The 24669-nt window shown below is 40.0% G+C and overlaps 1 protein-coding gene across 5 annotated transcripts; it reads right to left on the bottom strand.

Moving 5' to 3' along the window:
- Nucleotides 1-862: 862 nt before the first annotated feature.
- Nucleotides 863-24207, bottom strand: SLC25A24 (solute carrier family 25 member 24). 5 transcript variants are annotated; one of them, XR_011680561.1, is made up of 11 exons: nucleotides 23873-24207; nucleotides 12565-12691; nucleotides 12014-12101; nucleotides 11462-11573; nucleotides 8752-8910; nucleotides 8260-8412; nucleotides 7065-7172; nucleotides 5261-5428; nucleotides 4062-4212; nucleotides 2258-3410; nucleotides 863-2224 (listed from the first exon to the last, which is right to left on the bottom strand). XR_011680561.1 is itself a non-coding variant. In XM_071436086.1 (11 exons), exons 3-11 carry the CDS (start codon nucleotides 12632-12634, stop codon nucleotides 3232-3234), a joined length of 1188 nt encoding a protein of 395 aa, XP_071292187.1. In that variant the 5' UTR covers nucleotides 12635-12691; nucleotides 14497-17317; nucleotides 23873-23961; the 3' UTR covers nucleotides 863-3231. The 5 variants fall into 5 exon arrangements, 4 of the variants coding, with proteins under 4 accessions (XP_071292187.1, XP_071292189.1, XP_071292186.1 ...); XM_071436086.1 differs by adding an exon at nucleotides 14497-17317 and having other exon boundaries at nucleotides 863-3410; nucleotides 23873-23961; XM_071436088.1 differs by having other exon boundaries at nucleotides 863-3410; nucleotides 23873-24204.
- Nucleotides 24208-24669: the final 462 nt, after the last annotated feature.

The following is a 24669-nucleotide window of genomic DNA, read 5'->3' as shown; positions in this document are numbered from 1 at the left end:
CCAGGAAGCCCACCACAATCAAAAGGGAAAGACACACACTGGCAGTGCTATTTTAGATTTCATGCCATTTCTGCAGTGTTTCCTAGTGTTAATGATACTGGATAGCTGTCACACTCCACATACATCTTGAAGGGAATTCCCTTTCCCTTCTGGGCTCTTCTTGCTGAGCACTTGCAATAAAAAGCATTCTTGCCTCAAGTCAAATTGAAGATCAAATTGTTCACTTAGTCAGGAATCACAGACTGTGCATCTACCTCTTCCATTACTTAAAAGAAAACTTCTAAATTTTATGTTACAAGAACTGTATTTGCAGCAGACAAGAAAAGGTTCCCCTAATTTGTTTACAATTATCTTTAACATTTGAAGGATTAGTGTGAAAACCTCAAAAGGAGTTGTCAAAGCTGGCAACTAACAAGCTTTTAGCAGCATAGCCATACTACACATGCAGAGTAAATTAAGTCAATTACCTTGAAAAGATTTTATATTGATCCTTTGACTAACAAGTAAGATTAACAACAAAGCAAGATCAGCAGTAATACAAGCAAGTTTGTCCCTGATTATAAAGAGTTCTGTCACTCAAGGTACACAGAAGCAAATTATTGGTTAACACTGTTCAATGAACAGCAAAAATATTCAACATGTGGTCTTCCATTAAGCAATGAGACAGTGGTAAACTGGATGGAAATTGACTTATCTCTAACTGTTTTCAAGGATCAATGTAATAGCAAAGCATAGTCTAGTCTGAAATCTACTTTTAGATCAATTGCCTCCATTTTTTACATTGAGTATTATGCATGTAATGCAATAAAGAAGTGTCATCTATCAGACCTTGAAAAAAACACATAAGCACACTCCAGCCAGATAAGGAAACAAAGATTTATTAGAAACTGGTAGTTTTATGGAGCTAGAAAGGTAAACATACATTTAAGAGACAAAGAATACACAATTGACCACACAATTGAGTCATCATCAAGGCACGTAATGAAAAATCAAATCTGAAACAGCTCATATTTTCAACATTTGAAAAGGTCACCATGATTTTAATACTCATAATGGCACTTGCATACTATAAACAAAATGGAACAAGTCTGGAAGATAGAAATGCTAAAGTCATCTTTACATCACACACACAATACATTTGCTCATTGGTCACAGTCAAACAAAATTACCAGCAACTGATCTCACAAATCCCACAAAGGTACAAAGATATTGGCAAAACCAAGGAAAACTCTGATCAGAAAGGCATTATACATATAAATGACTTGGATAGAATTACTTTTTTTTTTTCCTAAAGTGCAAAGTCCAACATTTCCCTAAAGGGAAGGCCAAAATACAGCTAGAGCTGCCATTTTCTGAAATGTGATAAAAAATTCTATAATACAGATTTTATAGAATTGCTATACATCAGTTTATGGAGAATAAACACCAGCCACGGAAGCACTGAACACAAATTTACATGTGATTGCTGTTTGAAAAATATGGCCCAAAGCATATGTAGACAAGGGAGATTCAGGCAGTTATTTTTGCTTGCTTATTTTTCTGCTTAAAAAAACAACAAAACAAACAAAAAAACCATGCACCCCTCATGCCTGCCCAAAAAAAGAAAGAATTAAAAAGAAGACCCTTAATGACCTTAACAGAATAAAGTTCTTCCTTCAGTAATCCAATTTCAGAAAGTGGTCTAAGAGCAGTTGCTTTTAGAAGGTCAAGGTAGGTATAATCTCGAATTTACTAAGATTAAGACACTACACATTACAGAAAGCAGAAAAAGCCTAACAAAAGAGTAAAAGAGTCTGGTAATAATTGTTAATCTATTTCAGTGCTCAGTCCTGAAGGCAACTGTGTGCCCCTCCACACACACACACACAAAAAAAAAAAAGGAAGTCACTTTGCAAGGACTTAGGACTTGTGTACATGGAAATGCCTAAAGTTTTGCATTGAGGAAGGGCTGCTTTGTTTTTTGAGGAGGAGCTGTTTCTCAAGCACTAGCAGGTCTGTATGCATGCTTTGCTTTGCATGCTACATTAATACATTAACACCAATCTGATGGGCACCTGAGGTCAGCACTGCCACTTGGTCACCTGGACAAAACACTTCAGTATTTTATTATCCCAATTTCACACCCACAGCCAATGTGCACAGAAGACTGATCTCGCATGACAAAACTGTAAAAATCCTTTATGTAATAATGCTAAAAGTACAGAGTGGATGTAGTACACTCTGGCTAAAAGTACAGAGTGGATGTAGCCCTCTGAACAAGGGAAAGAACGGAGAGTCCAAAATGACAAGCATTCCTGTTCCCAGAGCTATGAATAGCTCTGCCATTGGCTGTATGAGAATTACAACCAGCTTCATACTGGATCCTCCATCCTGTTTTTAAATAGCAACTTGCACTTGTATGGAATGGATCTAACATCCAAGCTTTTTCTGTTCCTTTATATTATGATCCTATAAAACATGCAGCTGTAACCCAAATTATGCCATAGTTAATGGTGCTGAGGTTTACAAGTGCCATGAAAAGCAGGTCCAGTGAAGCAAGTTATCAAAATTGCTGATTGTATTACAAAAATACCGTGTAAATCCATTTGAGGTATTCCGATACTGCAGAACAGCAGTTTCTCAAGCTCTTTAAATAATGAAAAATAAAAAAGGTTCGCCTGAAGACAAAGGTGATGGGCTACATTTTAATGTGTTATTCCATCATTGTGTGTATCCAAGATGCTATTTCTTATGAACTTAACATTCAGTCTTCAAAAATAACAAAAGTGCTCACTTCTAGGCATGCAAAATGTCGCCTGTGAATTGCTTGAGTGTAGGCAGCATGACAAAACACAAAGTCACTTTCATGTATTCAGTATCAAGGCAGTATAAACTTCTCCTACCTTTGGTTTCATCCAAGACAAATACACGTTTAGAAAGGACAAATTTAAAAAACCCCAATGAGTAAAATATGCATGATTTCCTAAATATAAGAACATACTGCTGATTTAAAGACAGTTTCTTGATTGTTTTTTTTCAACTCAGTGACATTTTAAAGTGCAATATACGTATCTGTTTAAAAATGGTGAACTACAATTTAAGAAAGTTTCTTCCCACTTAAGGACAAATGTGGAAGTCGCAGCATCTCTCTATAAAGATCTGTCTCTAATTGTGAGAGCAGATTACTTGAGAAAACATTATTGTTTTGGTGTTTCCAACAGCATTAGAAGCATCTCACCTTTTTCCTTCATTTCATGCTATTCCCAAATTCTGTTTCATTTTTTCATATACAACATAGCTGATGCTGACAGCTGGAAGCACTTTCATAAAATTAGGGGCTATGCCCCTATAAAGTCCTCGGAGTCCCTCTGTAGCAACAATTCTTTGAAAGAGACCAACCATGCTTAGCTGTGGAGCTCCTTCCACTGAGGCTAGAACAAAAAGATAATGTGTTATAAAACAGTTCTAGTAATATTAAAAATCTTGAGCAAGTCTCAAACACCTGGATCCTGAGCCTACTATCTCAGGTTCACTGAAAAGAGATGTTTTAATCCCAGACATTTGGGAGATATCCATGTGTCTAAATTCCAGTGGAAAGCATCATCCACCTATGTTCTTTTGGAAATCTAGGCGGCCATCCTTAAGCCTGCAGAAACCTACCAAACAAAAATCTCAACTATGAAACTATCCTAATGGAATTCCCTACAGAGCAAACATTGCTGTCTACCCTCTCAGGACAATTCAAGCCCTATCATTTAATCTCTAAAATTTAGAAAACATCATGAAGTTTAGAAGAGTCTTCCAGACTATAACAGGGGCTGTGTCTGCTAGTCTTGTATGGAATGTGGCTCTCAGAATATACAAAGCACCAGGGCTTGAAATGTTACTTTTTAAATTGAGTATAAAGGACAACAGTGTTGGGGGTAAGAGGCAGAAGGGACTAACATAAAGAAGAATTTTCCAGATACATCCTTAGTTTTTCCATGTTGGTTTTTTTTATTCCTATGTCTGTGCTAGAGCTATCCCACATGATACAATTTTCATGTGACCCCACAGAAGCATTTTCAGGAAGGAGAACTGACCTTGAGCCTGCATGCGTGTTCTGATGAGAGCCAGAGGGTAACTGGCCAACTGCCCACACGTGCTGGACACAGTGCCACAGCCCAGCAGCACAAACACGCCTGGGTTTGCAGAGCTTGATGCATAGTGCTCTAGCCATGTACTCTTCAAGAGCTGCCAAGGTAGAACATTAAACAGTAAGACAAGAGATTTGCATTCAAAAAGGTAAACAAATGCTTCTTTATTCATAACAAATCCTAAGGGCTCAATCCTGAAAAGCACCAAATTCACTGGATCAATTTCACTACATGCTTCAAGTGCACACCTTAGCACACAGGGAAGGACTTCAACCAGACTACAACAGTTAGTACCTAGAAGAGAAATCCTTTAAAGATCCAGCAGCAGGAAGGGGCCCACGCACCTGTAATACTTTGGGGAGAGGAGGTGGGAAAACCCAGCACCCCACAGAGTGCAACAAAAGCTCACACATCTGTGCACATCACCCCATGCAGAAACAAGGATGCAAACTGTAGAAAAGAAATTCCATACAGTTTTGAAAATGTTTGTTCAAACACTTCTGATGATGACTAATGCGGTGTCAAAAAAAGATTTGTCTAGACTGCAAAAAAAATTTAGTCTGTATGTCTGAGTTATTTAAGACACTTTGAAGCAACACATATTATCTAAGGTAGAAAAAAGACTGGTGGGTGAAATAGGTGCCAGTTCCTCTGGAAAGGAAGGCCAGCAGTGTTTCAAGCTCCTCAGAAAAGCTGTGTCAGCCAGAAAGAATTCTGGTAACATGCAGAGACACAGAAGGAATTCAGGTTAATATAATCCACTCATAAACCTAACAACTGGCAAAAAAATCTGTAAACTATCATAATATGAATATCCTTTTAAAGGCATGTATTTCCCATAAAATGGGTATGTTCCAGTCTAACAAGGTTAAGTATGAAAGCTTGTGGTACTGCCAAGGTCTTATAATTCTCTCATAGCACATTTCCTGCTTGGTACTCTTGCATGGAAGGGCCCATCTGCCCAGGCACTCCTCAAGAGGAGCAAACAGAAACATTGAGGTCTAGTAACATCAGTGGAAAGTCTCATTTATCTTTTTAAAATTGAACCAGCTGTAATTGTACAATAACACACACATTCTAAATATATTTAGGCTTTTTGTAAATTAATTAATGACAGCTACATGCATTCAGTGATCTAAACTCACCTCATAAACAGCAAGGTCAATGCCAGCATAAGGAATTATACCCAGAATATTAGGAATATAGCCTTTGTAGAAGGCCTTTGGACCTTCTCTTTTTAAAATCTTCTTAGCACAGTCAAACATCCCAGAATATTGCCCTGTTTTACCCACAGCCAATCTGGTCTTTAAAACCTAAAAGGAAAAAATAGCAGTCTTAATTACATACCTATTAATTAATCTGTTTTAGATACACACTATATCTCTGCTTATTGCATTTTCTAGAACTCCTTTGCACTTTGATGCTGCAAATCTCTTTTGATTACTGGTAAAGCATTGTTAGCAGCAGGCTTCTTCAAGTTCTGTCCTCAGTGCAGAGCACCATACATTAATATACACTAGCTTACAAATTCTTAGCCTTTTAAAATTGCATTTTAGCTTTATTTTCTTGATTAAAACAGGCAGTTATTTGATCAGCTTGAAGGCAACAGTGTAGGCAATATTCAATAGAAGTATTAGCTAAGGCTCAAGTGAGAGTACTAACATACTAGCAGATGATACTTCTGATCTGGGAACACTAAAGCCTATTAAGAAAATAATATTTCAAAAAGCATGGCACTTAGAGAGGTAGTTGAGGAATACAAGGAATAATTGTGTCTCACCACTGAAACCCAGCACCTGATTAATAATGCAAGCAGCAAGTCTGTACTGCATCTTAGGACAAAGAAATTAGTAACAGCATCCAGAAGAAACCACAGAGGAAGTTTCCTGATCAACAATTTGGTCTACTCTAAAGCCTCATAAGATTGCATCTCCCTCAGGAATTTCCCAGCACTTGGCTTTTCTCTTATTTAGAAACACCCTAAAAACACTTCTGGGACAGTACCATATCTTTGTGAGGAAGACCAGAAGATACTGTAGAACAGTCCCCTTGTCTCCCCTGATCAGTGTAATCCAGACAATCTACATCATGTTTCAGTTCTTCCCTAACTTAACCCATCTCTGTACTCAGCTCAGCTGGAATTTGCCCTCTGGAACAGCAAGGATGCTCTTTAAAGAGATCATTATTACTTCAGCAATGACAACAGTTCCATTCCTACTGAAATCCCCACCCCTGAAAAAGCTATTTAGGTTACATTTGCCATTTCTACCAAACTTGATGTTGGTATTGGTTTAATCCCAGCCCCAGCATCTATTCCAACAAGGATCTGCACAAGTGATAAACCTTGTGGAGAACACCAGCAGTAAAGAAAATACATGCTGTTTCTGTGAAATGGTGTGTTACAGTTACACTGGAGCAGTTAATATCTTTACACTAGTTAAATTGCAGTGTGCAGTACCACCTACAGGGATGTCCTACAGGGGAAAGAGGAGCCAATCCACCCAGCCTGAGCTGTAGCTGTTACATCCTTCTCCCACACTGTTCTCCTTATCAGACACAGCTTCCCATCATAACACAACAGAACTTCAGATCTGTCCAGACAGCACTACTCCTTGCTTACATATAGCTGGAAAAGGATTTATGCCAAATTTACAAAATGCTTGAATACATACTGAATTTTAAATGCTCTTGGATGAACTTTTTTCCTTCACTAGGTTTTATTTAAATATTGTTTAAAAAAATACTATACAGCAAAATACTACAAGAATCAGTTAGAACTTAGTATAATCTAAAATGCCTAGCACTGAAAGTCTGAAAGGAAGTCCAAAGTAAAAAATTAGGGTACCAGTCTAGAGTGGAATTTTTACAATATTTCCAAGAGCAAAATGGGGTTTACTTAGGAAACAAACCAAACATTTTGCAGGCTCCAATGGAAGCAGATTCTCTTACCTCCATGGGATAAATAGAAGTTTGTGCTGTTGCTCCAGCTAAAGAACCAGATACAAATCTTTCAACAGTGCCTAACTTTCCATCATCCCTCGTGAGTATCTTCTTATACTGCATAGTTGAAACACAAATACACATGTTTTATTAGGAGTGGTAAGAGTTATTATAAAAGGCAAGAATATAGTACAAAATGTCTTTTCAAGCTGTTCTTAGTTTTTCATGCATTTACAGTTGTATTTGCTAACCCAAAAAGATTCTCCAGAGCACAATAAAAAACATTCAAGCCTGCAAGAATTCTTAGATTAAATACCTCAGTCACCCACAGCACCATCAGGTATTCTGCAAACAGCCAAATCAAGGGTACCTACACTAAGAACTCCAGAAAACAGAGGGGAACCAAATTCCCTAGCAGATCTAGATCCTGCCAATCAAAGAATGAAAGTTTTCACAGAAGCACATATTCAATTTCACAGAAGCACTTTGAGCACTGTACATACTGTGTCATTCCATGAGTAAAGAATAATGTGCCCAAAGTTACTCTGTGGCACCAAATCTGCTGTTCAGTCTTGCAACATCCCCAGATTTATTAGATATTTTGTTGTTTTTATCTCCTCTGTGTACAGAGATGTGCAGTGTGATCATTTCATCTTACTTGAGGCACTAGCATGCCTCACAGAGCAAAAATAAATCTCATTTAAATACACCAGAATGGGAGTTCATTTTCCAAAGGAGGATTAGGCCTTAACATGATGCTTAAAGCTGATTCAGAGGTAAATATAACTCTGAAATCCAGGATGAGGGCATCATACATAGCACTGTGATATTTGACTTTAAATGAACCCCCTGAAAGTTCAGCTAGCATAATGTGCCAAGTCTTTGCCTGCTGTCACTTTGCAGTAATAATCAAGATATTAATGCAGTACTCCACACAAGGCCATGCACAATCAGGGACAGTTTAAAACATGTAACAGCTCTAATTCATTTGCACTGCTTATAATACAACAGTAAAATCTGCCTAACAGTAAGTATTCTATAGGCTATTTTAAATCTGAAAGTCACTTAAATTACTATGACAAAATCCCTAACAAGGGGACAAGATGACAACAGTCCTATATAATACAACAGTGCCAATAATGAACAGTGAGAGTGATTTAGGACTTTATTTGGCATTATTTTCATTATTGATTTATCATCCTACCTGTTCATAAGCCCAGAACTTAATAGCTGTTTCAGGAGCTATTTTCACAACATTTACACCATTTCCCCTCCAAAGGGATCGGACACCACCTTCTTTCAACATTTGCTTAAAACCGCTGGCTATATTCATTTTGTTTGACTTTGAACCATGAACCTAAAAAAAACCAAAAGCAAAGTCACAGTACAGAACATGGCTCTGATTAGATTATAAAACTCATCATACTAAATTGATTAAATATATCAAGTAACAAAACCATATGCACTATTGAAAAAATCTAATTTTAGTAGCACAAGTACTGTAACATTGGGCTTACATTTTCCCCACATCTATAAAATACCATTTTTATGAACACAAAAAAACGGAAATTGTCAAAACACAGCCAGAGCTCTGCAATTTAAACACTGACCGTGGCTCCCCCATTTTTTCCCAACAGATCTCTAGAAACTGAAGTGACACACTGGACACCAAGAAGTTGTTGAACATTGCACCTACCTGCATCATGACTTTGAGGCGATCTAAGGGTGCTGTGCCTGTTCGAGAGACGGCACCAGCCACTCCTCCTGCCAACAGCTGCTTCCACCACTGCCCACTCTTCTTCTCTTCCTCTGTGAACTCATCTGGAACAGTCAAACTATCTCCTATATCCAATACCTTTATGAATCCAAAGTAAAGATGTGCAAATAACTATCTCTTTCCATCACTTCAGTTTTATCCACAGTTCTAACTCCAAATGAATATACTACCTAAGAATGTGCAAATAAAGGGCTAGTTACAAATAAATATCTCTAATTTACATTCTATAATTAACTTGCTATGCATTGCTATTCGATGAAAAGCAACTTTAAGTGACTTCTACATCGATATTGAGCAATAACACAACAGACCCACCATTTCAAAGACTGCACCATCATCATTAAAAATTACCACAAATTTCCTCCTTGAGTATGGCCCAAGCAAAGACATTCTGTCATGATCGGCAGTCCTTTAAAGTCAGCACTAAAGCTCAAATGCTTATATGTTGCAGCTAACCTTTCACCAGACAGTCTTGTGGGATTACTTTGGTAATCTCTTAAGGTTGCTAACAGGAGATTTCTCTCACGGTCATTTATTCACACATGTGGGATGTCTCCTTCTCCCAGACTCCCCAGCATTTTAAAGCAGGGTTTTAACAGCTGATATATCAGAATATTCTATTTCCAGTGACTGCTGTGTATTATCCTACCAAATTAATAGTTTGACAGATACCTTACAGATTCTCTTATCATCAGTTATACTCAAAGACACATTTAATTACTTTTTTAGTTGTAAGAGTTTGACATTTCACTAAGGGGGGCACATTTTATTGCCATTGGATTTGATCAAAGAACAACATTAATACAGGTTTTAATGATAAAAAAACTAAGACATAACACTGTGAAATCTCACATGTCATTTTGCTCCTAAGTGTAACCTATAATCATTATACATGAGAAAAAGTACACTGTAGTATTAATTTATAAAATGAACAAAATTGTATTAATAACTGATAAGGACTGACCAGAAAGTGTGTAACTGATAAGCCTGTGAACTACCATTGATTTTAACTGTAGACATTATATCCCTAATTTATGCTGCATTCTCTCTCTGTCAGTAGATAGAATACTGTCCTGGTCATTTGGGACAAAAACTGCAGAACGCAGAGTGTAAATATAGCCACTGAACAAAAAGGATAAGCACCATCTATTCTGGATATTGAACACAGAAGAGATTAATTGGAAAATCCTTTCATCTTTCTTGCATTTGAGGGTTCAAAGTTAGTCATCAGCTGCTCAACTATGGAAACATCAAAAGATCAATCAAAACTCTCAAAACATAAATTCAGTGTCCTAAGACATATTATGCATATCTACCAGGGTTTAAACCTTGTGTGTACTGAGACCTAAACACAACTAAGGGAAAAAAAAGAGATAAATTTGAGGGTGTTTATAAGGAAAGGCCACAGCTGCCATTATAATTCTATGCCAATGCAGCTATATCTGCTTGGAAGGGTCTGATAGCAATTATAGAATAAAAACAGAATTGTAAGAGCTGTCTGTAAAAGCCAGCCAGGCTGGGAGGTTTCACATCTGCTCTTATCTCAAAGACCAGCTGTGTTGCTGGATTTTGCCTGCTGTGATAACTGGGTCATCAGCTGACTGCAACACCAGGATCACAGGAGACTCCCTCAGTTGTTTCTTGGGGGCAACTAATGACATCCCATAATAAAAACCAAAAATACAGATCTTATGTGTAATAATAGTAAGGAGCATTCTATGAAAGCAGAGGTTTTTTCCACTAAGCAAGCTGGGGCCAGGACTATTTGATGTCATGGCAGTGCTTCAAGTGCTCTCTTCAGCAAACAGGGAGCTAACTGCCTTTTGGCAAGCATTCCTCAGCTGAGGTTGTACTGTGTCAAACACTCAAAGCTCTCAGATCTCATAAAATGTTTTTTATTATGGAAATGCTGACTAATCCCTGGAGATATAAATGGTCTCACTATATTCAAAGGCATCCAACCTTGCTTTATTTCCTCCAATAATCTACAGGAAGGATATTTCGCAAACAGGATTACTGTTGGTTTACTTACTTTATTATTGTTCTTAAAAATCAGTCACTGAGGTGTTAACAGCTCAATGCAGTAAAAACTTAAAAAATTTCTCTGCACAGTGGATAACCTATTGCTGCATATTCTGTATGCTTAAATTCAATTCTTTGGCACAAAAGAGCACAATGTGCACAGAAAATCACCAGTCAAGACACCACTGATTTTATGATAATTATGATGATACTGTATAATGCAAATACTAATTTCAACATAAGAAACAGTTAAAATGTCTATATAAGTGGTTTCAACAAATCAAATTGTATTGTAATGTGTAAAGAATAATATTTAATATTGTGATTATTATTTTTCTGTGAAATATCACCAAAAGAGGAAAATGATTCTGTCCTAAGAATTACTGATAATTATTTGCAAAGTTGATATGATGATGTTCTTTCAGAAGGAACTTATCTGACACAATCCTGCTTGCGAATGGGAGAGCATGAAGTGCAAAGGAAAACCAAACAATACAGATATGCTTGAAACATAACAAGTGTGAAGCTGTTATACTCAATATCACAAATTAACACATCAGAGATGAACTTAAGAGCTGCACTAGGTTAAAAGGGAAGTTGAACTTACAGTGGAATGTTTCCAATATCGAATTATTTCTTCAATGTCTGTAGCTGGATTAAACATAAAATGATCCCTCCACTCATTCCAGTCTACTGTCATTGTCCCATCAGCATCAATACTGAAAAGAAATTGAACAAAACTATATAAGGAAATAGTAATGGTGGGGTTTTGTTCTGGTTTTTTTGCTCTTTCTTCCCCCTCTACCCCCTTTTTTAACTTGGGCTATCACATCAAAAACAACTGTAAATTCCAAACTGACTGTAAATTCCATATAGTGACTTCAAGGCTGAATCTGCCGTGGCCTTTCAAAACTATGCTTCTCTTATCCAAGTGCATCGGTCCCATTCCATTTAAAAACATAATACAGTGCTTCTTTCTATCAACAACCTTTCCAGAGAAATAAATTAACATTCTCCTCCCAGAACCAGATGCTCCAATAGTAACTAGCAACACCTTTCAAAGTCATAATCCCATTTATCCCCCTCTCTGAAATAGAAAAATATAGAAATTAACAATACAAGGAAGATTAGGCTGCCTCAAAAAATAATAATTCCTGACCTTTGCAGGATCTTTTCTGCCTGTTTTTCTGAAATGTTTATACCCAGTATCTTGAGGGACTGGACAACTTCTGAGGCTTCAATTTTTCCTTTAAACATTAAAATAAAGATGATACATATTTAAAATGTGGATCTTAGCACCTTGGAGCTCATTGCAACAGCTAAATAATTGCAAAGATGATGTAAAAATCAGCTTAGCAGAGATGATGTGCTTTGACTGTCTACTACAAGGACGAAACAAATAGGATGCAAATATACAGTTAGTTAAAAACTGGTTTATCTTTAATAGCTAGAAATAGTCAGAAATTTCCTCACAGTTTCTCCATCTGGGGAATAAGGAGCCCCAGCTCAGTGTACTTGGAGAAAATAGAAAGAATAAAGACTAATTTTTTTTTCTTTAATCTATAGCAAACTTTAATTATGATCATGTTAAGGAAAAGAAGGATTCCATATTCACAACTTTTTTTTCCAGTCAGACGAATATAAGTTACACTACTTTTAATGCAGTTTCTTCAGACAATGTTTGAACAAATAAAATAAATCAAAGTATACCATCATTGTTTTTGTCCAGGCTCTTGAATGCCAGTTTCATCTTTTTCTCATGTTCTTTAAGGTACTGCATAAATTCTTCAAAATCCAGCTGTCCATCCTGGTTAGTATCCCCAGCTTTAAAAATTTTCTGTTGAGAGAAAAATTAATATTTTATTTGTCCAAATTACAGCAGGTCACAAAGCATCATTTCATTTTCAGAATTTAACACAGTCGATATTTGCATAGGGAGAGAAAACACTTGGCAGCAAATATAAATTTAAGGAAGCATTATTTATTATTTTACATAACTTTTCTGTGCAGAAATTTTAAGGTTTCTTACAAGCACTGGCAAGTTATACCCACAGGTATCAAATAATTTGTGGAGGAAGAGGTGGGAGGCATGAGAAAAACGTGAGAGAGAACAAGTTTAAGCCTGTGAGTTTCCTGCACACGAAATCTGTCAGTAAAATAAGTAGAAGATTGACTATCATCTTAATAAAGTGGTCTATTAATTATGAATTATAAAGATAAAAAAATACAAACAGCAATTAACCCTTTAAATGCTGACCAAAAACGTACAACGATCTTGCCCCACTGGCACGTGCAGCCCTCAGCGTTTGAGAGAACACGGCTTTCTGCTTCCAACTGAAGCCCTGACTACAATTTTAAACAAACACAAACACACTTATCTTCCTTTCTTGCATGTGCTTCCTAGGAACTGTCCTGCAGATAGAAACACTTCATGTTAAATTAACTATGCATTGAATGCGTGGTATGCAATTGCCAGGACTGCAGGAAACAAGTCTCAAACACAGCCCTGGCAGACACTTCCCCACCAACAAAGGGCCAGGAAACTTCACCATCTCCATGTTTGAAAACTTACTTGTTAGAGAAGGGCAATTATAGCAGCCCTGCAAGCAGCAGCCTGTGATTGCTGAGGCTTGTGCTCAAGGCAAACCCAGGGAAGCTCTGCAGGGTTTAGGAGTTGGGCTTTACTCCCCAGCAAGGGCAGCTCTGGGCATGGAGAGCCAAGGCCACTGCAGGGCCATGGCCGCTGCCATCACTCCTCATGCTGCCACAGCACTGCTCTCTCCTCAGGCAGGATGTGCAGGGAAGCCAGCCCAGAGCCCTGCTCCAGAACACAAGAGTTAAGGGAAAACTATGTCTTATCCCCTCTCCTTTGGACACTGGTCCCTGTGGGTTCCCTCAATGTGCAAAATCCTAGGGGAGCACTCAGTAGCAGACAGGAGACCAAGGTGACAGCGCCATCTCCTCACTAACTGCAGCTTCACTGCGCTGCAGCTTACGTGCAGCACAGACGTAAAAGCAGCAAAACTGAACAGCCTTGCTCAGCTTCAGTCCTGTGCACATCACAGAAGGCCAAGAATGGAGCAGCAGAGCACTGGGCTTTTGTGCACAGTGAAGGGAATTGCAAAAATCCAGCACAGTCAGCTGCGTGTGCTCCTGCTTCTTGAAAAACTCACCAGTGCCCTTCTTTTCTGCAGCTGAAATTCTTCCAGATTTCAAGCACCAAAAATTCTTCCTCTTATCTACTATTCAGCAGACTCCCTTGTGCAACTGTAGTTTCTGAATAAAGTAATCCTCCACAAGATTTGAATGGCTGTTCTAATCTGCAAAATCTGGTTTTAATTCTGTTTATTCCTCTTTAATTAGTAGAGGTACTCAAAAGACCAAAGTCCAACAAGTTCTAGGCTACAGAAACTAAACACTAAGGAAGCAGAAAACTGGTGTATTTGTTGCAGGAGTCTGAAAAAGACTGAAAGCATCTATAAACACTTATGTTGCCTCCTTCATCTTCCCTATCATTCCACAAAAAGTAATGTACTTCAAAGTTTCATCTCAAAAAATCAAAAATTATAAAATGATCAAGGATTTCTCAACAAAATGGAGCAAACTGATGTGGTATGCCAGTGAAATGAGCAACTTATTTACCTTCCATAATAGAGCAAATTGTGCACAATAAAAATCAAGTCAAGATACCACGTATTCAGATAACTGATTTGGTATCACCTTTGAAAAACAGTGTTCTTATTACAGTCATATGTCCAGCTTGATTGTAATTTCTATTAATAACCTGTCAACACAGATAGACATAGTCATCAATTCAGTTCCATGCCTCTGTCAATAGGGTTAGAGCTGTTCAGAATTTCCCATCACAAAAAAAGGTTAGTTTACATTTACAGATATTTATGGATACAGTCCTGACCACAACCTTCTAACGAGAAATTAAGAAAGGCTAGTAGATTAATCATTCAAAAAAAAAATCCAAACAAAAAACCAACCAAACCTCACCACTAAAAATTACTCCAGTCTGAAGAGTCCCCTCTCAAAGACACTCAGTCTCAAGGAATCTTTTACTCCACTCATGGCACCTGCAGGGTCCAAGTGTGCTGCTGGGCTCCCACACCTTCCTGAGAAGAGGTGACTTATGTGACACATGTAATCACTTTGTGAGAGTTCTACTCCACACAAATTGTTCCTGTTCCTGGCTGCTTCCTGAACTACACAAACCAAAATGCAGAACAAGGAAAGTGGTTTTCTGTCTCACATATCTGTGAGGATAAAACTTGAACTAAATTATAATAAAACCTCCACTGCTGAGGATGATGTGAGCCAAAGAAAACAGGAACTCCTATTAGTTTAGAGAGCTGGTAATTTCTGTATGTGAAGGGGGACACCTTTCAGTTCATCTGCCAAAGAAGTGGATTCCATATTGCAACAATGACAAAATGGTAAGCACAAACATACTCTCCATTTCCTACTTTTGTTTTGACAGTTATTTTCCAGACTTCAAGTCAGTCTCAGCCACTCTCAGTGAAGCAGAACAGAAATGACAGGGAACAAAAACATATGGCACATGTGTTTTTCTCTCAGTACAAATCTAAAAGCTCATGCAAACAAAAGCCTCTTGCTGTCTGTAAGGTGAACTAATTATGTGGGTGTTAAAGTTTCAGATTAAAATCAGTAATTTGCAAGTTTGTGGAACTAACAGGAACACCGAAAGAAGCTTGCCTTCTACTTGGCAGGCAGAAACTTCCTCCTGGGGATTCCATGCTCCACTGGCATAGCCAGCAGGAAGACACCTCTGGATTCTGTGGGGAGCCTGGCACACTAAGACCTTGGTACAAACTGCCCCTTCACAGCATCAAATAGAAATTCAAGTTGGAAGAAACCTCTGGAGTTCATTGAACTCAACCCCAGCTGAAAGCATGTCTAATTAGATCTAATTAGATCAGGTTGTGTGGGACCACAGCCAGCTGAGTCTTGGACATCTTCAAGGAAGGAGATTCCACAGCCTCCACAAGCAAACTACTGCATCAGTCAATCACTCCCCACTTCAGTCCAACACTGAATCCAACTCTGCTCTTCTGCATTTAATATACCACCAGATTTTGTATCATTACAGCCACTTGTCACTCTCCCAGTGCCTGGGTCACCAGCTTCTCAGATGGAGGAGAACTGGATGCATTTTAAAATAGGCATGCTTACAATAGAGCAGGAACCAAGGTGCCAACACTCACCTTCAAGTCCTGGGAAACAATGTTTGGCATGCCTCCTACATAAAACCTGCTATTTCTTGTTACTGCCTTACTGTGGGATCACCTCACCTTTACAAAGGCTTAGATGCAAATGTTTATTTTTCAAGGTACACCATTTTTTTTCCTCATTGTCTAGAAACTGTAATCCCAAGCAGTAAGGATAATTCACTGGGTAAAATGATATGGTTAACCACATAAAGAATTGTTAATTACTGACAGATATAGGAAGACAGTTTAGATGATGACATGAACTATAGCAATGTATGCTTGCAGCCCAGAAAGACATCCTGGGCTGCAGAAAAAGAAGCATGACCAGCAGGTCAAGGGAGCTTCCATCCCTCTACTCTGCCCTCATGAGACCCCACCTGGAGTACTGCATCCAACTCAGGGGTCCTCAGCACAGAAAAGACACAGACCTGGTGCAGCAGGGCCTGAGGAGGCCCCATAGATGATCAGAGAGCAGGAGCACCTCTCCTGTGAGATGCCTATGAGGAAAGGCTGGAGTTTTTCAGACTGAGGATGAGAAGGCTCCAGGGAGACCTTACTGCAGCCTGCTGGTACTTGAAGGGGCTTATAAAAGACACAAACATTTTAGTAGGGCCTGTAGCAATAGGACAGGGAGTAATGGGTTTAAATGAAATGAGTGTTGATTTAGATTACATATAAGGAAGAAGTTTTTTATTATGAGGGTGGTAAAAAACTGGCACAGGCTGCCCAGAGCCTGGCAGATGCTCCACCCCTGGGAACATTTGAGGCGAGGCTGGGTGGGGTTCTGAGCAACCTGATACAGCAACCTTGCTATATTGCAGGGGAATTGGGCTACAACACGTTTAAAAGTCACAACCAATCCAAACCATGCTGTGATTCTGTGACCTTTCTTTTTAATGCTACAGGCCTTCACAAAAACAGACAAAAATGCTCCTGTGCTGACCTATTTGGTCATGACACTGTCACCTTTGTCTTTCCTCCTTTTTTCTTTTCTTCATAATTCTACTATTTTTATTCTTTTTCTGTTGCATATTTTGTTAGTACAGCTACTTTCCAAGTCCTGCACAACGAGGCCACGCCAACACAAGAGGCCACAAGCAGACTGAAACACTGAAGGTATTTTTTTAAAAAAATTCTCCATTATATAAATCATGTTGCAGTGTTGAATTCCTACTCCATCAGAAGACCTCTGTATTTGGTGTGGAAACGTAAGTCAGTCAGCAGGTCTGTTGAAAAAAAAAGAATTACAGACAGGCTTTGTATACACATCAAAAACTCCCTACCTTTCTCTGTAAGTGTCCTGATGAATTATTAGATTGCTCTATGCCAAAGTTTTGAACTTTAACACATTCATGGTTACAAAGTAAAGACAATTAATGCAATACACTAATAATCTAGATGTTTTTATGTAGACTTCTCTTTTAAATTCACAGTCTGATTTTTACATTATTTAGTATCATTATTTGTGTATTGTGCATGAGCCTTCACATTCTGTTTACAAAACTGAACTGTGCATAGAAGGTGGGGCTGCTGAGTACAAAGGATTACCAATCTATTCATTAGCTTGTCATTTCAGCTAATTAATATAATGTAAAGAATATTTAATAGGAAGTGATTCATCAACAAGTTACTTGCTTCCTATCATGCTATCTACAAGACACAAGCATAAAACAGCACTTCAAGATACATCACTGGTGCAAGTAGCAATTATGTGTTCTGCAATCAGAAGCAGAGTTCCAAAGGACACAGATACAAATGCTGCATACAAAGAACTCCAGCACCACAGTAAGAACATCCTCATGTCTTTAGACATTCACACTTCCTTTCACATTTGCTTTTAAAGCAAATTTCACTTATGCTTTTAAAATCAGAGTTAGTATATATAAAACTATTCATGATACTGTTTTTTCCCCTTCTTCAATTCTTTTCCTCTTAAGTATTTTTTTAGCCATTCACATAGTTCTGCAGTCTACAGTTTTAAGTTATTCATCTGTAATATTATTGGATGCCAAATTCAGTCCCAGCTGAAATATACACAGCACTTCTCCCTTTACTGGACACATAGCTGACAACAGTCTTTTTCCTATTTATATCTGCTAAGAGTACACAAATTTATGCAGACTATGATAACCCAAAATCCCTAGCAAAGATTATTAAAGTCAGCCTTGTCAAACCACATCAGCTGGGAGATAAATCCAGCATAAAGGGACAGGGCCTGAGGATGTGTTCACACAACATTACAGCCCAGTGAGCCCCATAACACACAAACTAGACTGACACTTCACCTCCAGAAAACCAGCACAACACTGGGTAAAACTGGAATTTGCACTGCCTCTAAAGGCTCCCAATTTGTCCAAATTCAGCATTCATTTTTACTCTCTTGCCTCCCAAAGGATACTACCAACATATAAACAGTATCCAAGCTGTTACAGACAAACATTAGGAGCCCCCCACTCCAGCAAGCAGACTTGCACCCTTGACAGCAGCAGATGCTGCTATCAGCTGCAGAGCTTCCCCTTCCTGTTCCCTGTCCTAAGCACTGCTCTTCCCTGCAGCAGGACAGCACTGGCAGAGATCTTCTCCCTGGTCCATTTCAGCTAACAGAATCTCTAGAAAACGAGACAAAAAAGGACAAGACGCAAGTGTGAGTACACGCTCCCAAAATGCCTCACAGAGGCTGCTCCTTCAGGACCTGGATAAACTCTCTCAACTCATAGCTATGAATTAAATTTCAAGAATCTGAAACAGCATACATGGAAGATGCAAACTATTCCTTGAACTTTCTTTCAGCATTCTTTGCAAGTTACACTAGTATTTTTGACTTTGAGCATACTTGGTAGACTAAGTCTTCCCATTAAATAGGACAACTCTGCTACTGAGGCATCCCAAGCATAGTAATTTCAAAAGACTTAACAGTTTCTCTTGTTTGTTCACCTGGGACACACTGCTGTCTCAAGACAGGGATTTAGCAAAGCATTTCAACACAGTGGTTAAGAGAGGGCTCAGAGGTGAGGCTTCCTATATTTGGGAATTCTTGGCATTCTTGCACTTCGCAGCAACAGGAGGAAGAATTAATCATTCACTGTACCCTGTCACTGTTGAAGAAAAAACCTATCAAGTTAGTATTAAAAAATAATTCATTTTATCTCCTTGGATGCCTAAAGTGTTATGAAAACAAATTTAAGATTCATCTTGCTCTTTCATATGGAGATTTGGAGACTACAGCACGTATCAGTTAAAAGCTTCTGAAGCCGTATACATGGAAATGAAATAATGATTGACATGTTTGTTTACAATGGAAGCAAAGTAAATTGAATACATTCAATTTCCAATTTACTAACTGAACACATTACTGAAGATATTTGTGGTATTTCACAATTAAGTCCCCATAACCATCATAATCATCACATCTATTATGACCAGAAAAGGGAAGTTTAAAGGAACTAAATGGTTCCAGTTTTCTACAATCACATGACATGACATCTGTTTTGATAAAAAGTTGAAGATGCCAGACTACTCTAAATCTATAATAACAGGTTTTGGGCAAACTCTTAAGGTGAGAGAGAGCTTCAATTCATATAAAGAATGACACAGAGACAGGGAGGCACCGAAGCTTTTAGGACTGTGGGTCGGCATATCAGGTATGAAAAATTCTAAGCGTAGATACAGTGTGATACAAAATACCCATGTATCTTCCTTCAAGTTAGCAAAGTATCATTTTTTCCTCTGCTTCTAGCCAAGCTACAACATGTTTAAGGAGGCTTCAGTTACTTTGGTCTCCTACCCTTCTAATTTTACCACATAGGGGAAGTTACCAATATTAAAGTAAGTGCAAAAATCTTAATAAAGCAGTGGAGAAATATTTAAGGACACATTTAGCTCAGTCACTAAACAGGTGTGTGCTTTCTGGACTAAGAACTGCTAGGGAAAGCTCAGGCTCTGAAGGACTACCTAGGTGCAGGTTTTAGAGGCCAGAGAAAAGCACAGAAGGAAACAATACACACCTGGGCCATTCTCAGCCATCCCCATGCTGAGACACAGCAGTGGAACACGGCACAGGGGCCTGCCTCACCTGGCAGAATGCTGACTTTCCTGTGGTTTAAATACAGAAACATACTTCAAGTGTTCTGAGTATTTTTAGACGTGATTGGACTCAAATTTCCAGAACCAGTCAATGACTCTAAATTGACCATTTAGATGGCCACTGTTACAGGTGTGCACTACAACAGTCTGATTGTTGTGAATTTAGTCTCATTAGGCCCTCTCTCCACCACACAGGAGTCCCTTCATGCTGTTTCTCTATCCAAAAAAGCTTTAATGTGGCCAAAGGCTTATGTTCAAAATGTTGAGAGTTAGTCCAAATAAGATCATTAGGCTGGTTCCAGAATGTAGTTATTCATTTCAGTAACATCTTCCTACTCCTAGTCCAGAACTCAACGTATAAATAGCACCTGAATTTCAATACGTGGCTGTTCCTATCCCAAACTGAAGCTTGAAATATGGGGTTCACCTCCTACGGATTTACTGTAAGGACTGATAGCAGCAGAAGGAAAGGATGAACAAAAATAGTACTTCATCCAACCACTCACACCATTTATGGTGCTCCCGCCTACAAGACTCATGGCATTCTGAAGACACAGCATGAGATCACTTGTGATCTGATCCCAGCATCTACTTTGTGTCCCTGCTTATCAAAGTCACTGTACAATAGCTGTGCATATTGCTTGTAGAGCAACATTTGATAGTTACCACCCTGAATTCCTCCTTCATAGATAATGACACGTTATGTCAGGAATCTTTTGCAAAGTAACCCATTCCTGGCAGGTGATATCCTACAATATAAAACAGGAGTCACCCTGGCAGCTCCAAGCAGCATACATTGCAGATTTCCCAGTCATTTACTTTTGTCTTTCAGATACTGCCAAAAGGCAGGTCAAGTAGAACAGTCAGGACGTTCTGTCAGGTTGAGCTATGGGGGAAAAATGATTCTTCCTTAGAGGGAAGCAAGCCACCTCCAAAGCTCACCACACAGGTTCACAGCTGATGGAAGGTGCATACCTGCAGTCTATTACTCACATGGATAGTAGCTTTGTCACTTTTAAAAACATGCATATTCCTTCTAGAGAGGAACTGCACTTAAAAGAGCAAAACAGTACTAGTAGCACAAACACTATACTGTGAAGGTGGTACAACTTTGGATCAAACAACTGACTTTGCAGTGAAATACAGTCCCTTTTCCACAGGTTAGCCAGAAAGCAGCTGTGCAGCTCAGAAGGACAATGGCCAACACACCCAAGTATATGGATTTCATCCTAAGTGTTGGAAGCCAGCCTTGCAAGAGATTTCTGAAAACCTAACATAGACCAGCATCAACATAATGAGGCTTGAGTCTCTGATGCACCCATGAGGCACCAAAACTAACTCTGCTCTAGGATATCCCAAGCTCTGTCCATGCCATGGTGCCACTATGCTGGCAAGGCTGAGCAGTTCAGTAGAAAACACTTTGCCCATCATATGATATATTTATGTCTCAATTCCTTACTCATTTAGTTATTAGTAATTATAAGGCTACTTCTGCCTCTCCAAATGTGATAATTCAACATCTCACTTCATTAATAAAATACCTTTTTTACCAAGCAGTAAGAAAAATGAATTGAACATCACTTTAGAGCTTGAAGTGGGAGAAGGCAGCATTGAACTGCAAGAAAGTAGAGGAAGCAGATTAGTCACAAAAAGGCAGGAAAGACGCAGAAGACAAGACTTACTGAGGCTCTCATATTACAAGAAGTCCAGTTATTAACAGGTACACAGCACTACTCTAGTGTCTGGTTCCAACTGTGCCCACCCTGGTTTAAAACACTGAGCACACAGAAGTTTCCCTGCACTCCAACAATTCTTCCACCCCTCCCAATTGAGAGGATGACTCATGGCTTATATTGTTTACTCGGTGTGTCTTTAGCAACTAAGGCAGCAGTTCCTGCTCTCTGTTACATCCAGGTATGTCTAGATTATGCCTGTTTCATGGGTATCCCTTTCAGTTTATCCTGAAGCAACTGAGAATAATCTGACACCTACTCAGATGTGCACTATAAATGAAGATCACTGATTTTGAGAAAGAACTTGGAACTTCAATTCTAATTGCTCAAATATTCAGCAGCACACCAAGGCTTCCAGTGAATTATGTGGGAAGATCACCTTTGTTAAACACCAGAAAATTAGCTGGCCACCTGTTTCCCTGTTGTTCAATATAAGTAAAACCCCCAAATTGTTACAGTCAAACTGGTACAACAGGTTTACAACAATGTGTGTATAAATGTGTGACTGGAGTTCACAGCTAGCATGCTCTGAACACTGACAACTCTCATGGATAACCAAAAAGGCCAACCTGTCCCTCCTTTAATGACAAAAACCTAAGAACACAAAAGGTGCCTATTGTAAAGATGATTCTGACCAGCAGGAACACTGAAGTGAAAGTGTGCTTTCATTTATACTCTTGAATAAACACCATTCAACTCAAGAGGCCTGTTGGATACTTTTCTCTTAAGTACAGGAGACAGAGAATTAAATAGAAGGAGGCAAAACAGAAACGAAATAACCAGACCACAGGGAAAACTGTCACACAATCAACATAAGGTCACTGAATTATTGACCCAATACACCTTTTAACAATGGAGTTGAAATTTAAGTTTCCTTTTCCTCCACCTCCTTCACAAAGTATGCAACGGCTAGTACAGGCACAGCAGTGGAATGCCATGGAATCATTCTTTAAACTGAAACAAGCAGAATTGTTACTGTAGTAGCTTCCCCCACAGTTCTCACATGTACCTGCTCAGCCTAAATAAACCTATGTGTGTCTTGTCAGCACAGACTTGCCATACCACACAAACATTTGCACCCATGGAATTGTGTATTAAATGATTTTATATGCTGATCCCTGGGGATTCCTGAAAATAATTAGGAAAGAGAAGTTTCCATTCCTGGTAACAGGTCAAGCCTCCTAATGTAAGTCAGCATCACACTGGAATGCATGATGATTTAAGTTTTACTGACTTCTGAGATCACAACATTGATACAAGGGCCAAAGGAATGTAATAGTCCAACCAATCACTGCAGAAGCCACACCACGAACTCTTCTGCACTGTCGGTTTCATGGTTTGATGGCCACTGTTACAAGTGTGCATTTTCCAATAAAGGGCCTCGATATCTGACAACAGTCCATGTCAAGAAGAGTAACTTCCATGTCTACGTGTTTAGCTTAAATAACTAGTTCTGAAATTGCAACCTACGGATATGCAGGTTTCCACTACCTGCTGCCCAAAGCAAACCCTAACTTACTCCGATCTAGATTACGCATGGGTGGAGTAGCGGACAAAAGCTGTAAATTACCATCCTTTATCGTGCCGGAAGAGGAATGTGCTACCGAATATCACTCAACAAGAAGTCAAAGGATGTCAAAAGTCCACACATGATGAGTAAACCCACTTGGCAGAGGAACAGCCGACAGCTGTACGCGCTTGGGACCCTTCGCCTACAGCCCGGGGCGTGTCTGTACGTTTTCCTTCCCTGGCGCTGGAACTGCGGCCCGGGGAAGGAAAACGCCAGGCCCGAGGCCGCTTCCATCAAGGAGCGGCCCCGGCCGCCGGACGCGGCTCCCGGGCGCGCTGCAGCCCCGGCCGGGCCGCGCCCCGTCCCCCGGGCAGAGCCAGAGCTGAGGGCGGGGCGGCCGGGCCCGCCTCGCCTCCCTTCCCAGGGCTCGGCAGCGGCAGCGGGCCCGCGCTTACCTCCTCCGCCTCCTTCCCCAGAGGGATGCCCATGGCCCGGAGGCCCGTCTGGAGCTCGGCAATGTCCACCCTCCCGTCTTCGTTGAGGTCCAGCTTTCGGAAGAGGTTGGCGTAGCGGGACTCGCCATCCCTGTTCCCGTCGCAGGCGGCCGCCGGCAGAAGGAAGCCTCGCAGGAGCTGGAACATGTCGGGGCCGTGCAGCGCGTACAGACGGACAGCGTCCCTAGACTCCCGCCGGCTGGGCGCGGACGAGGCACCGCCCGCGATGCTGCCAGAGCTCGCAGCTGCCAGGGGAGGGGAGAGCAGGGAAGGGCCGGCCGAAGCCCGCCCGGCGGCGAGGGGCGGAGAGAGGGCGGGAGCGGCGGGGCTCGCTCCGCCCGTGCCGCCCGCCCTCCCTTAGCCCCGCCGCTGGGCGGGAAATGTGCGCTGAGGGAGCGGGGGCGGCCCGCAGCCCCTCGGGGTCCTCACAGCGCTTGCGCGCTTGTAGCACCTCAACCAGAAAAATCCCACAAACGCCGCAAAACACCTAGTTTAGATACTTAGGCTCATTCTAGTCCCTTTGTAGTCTAGCGGTGGAGAGCTCAGTTGAAGGTGTATGAAGAACATCCCAGCCTAAGTGCAGTCTGAAAGAGCTTGGCTACTTGGCCTAACAGAATAAACACTAGAAGAGGAAACGTCTGGGGTTTTTTTTCTTCATAATGGCTTCATAAATAAATTAGTGGAGTTAATGGAAAAGTGCACAGGTGGTCTAAGAGTAAGTGGATAGAAAATGTCACCAAACAGTCTCTCTTTCCACA

The sequence above is a fragment of the Agelaius tricolor genome, unplaced genomic scaffold (genome assembly GCF_023055355.1).
Source record: "Agelaius tricolor isolate 1412-34295 unplaced genomic scaffold, bAgeTri1.0.p SCAF_11, whole genome shotgun sequence".
Classification (NCBI taxonomy): domain Eukaryota; kingdom Metazoa; phylum Chordata; class Aves; order Passeriformes; family Icteridae; genus Agelaius; species Agelaius tricolor.
The sequence above is the reverse complement of the archived record's forward strand: the minus strand, read 5'-3'. Positions and strand labels throughout refer to the sequence as shown.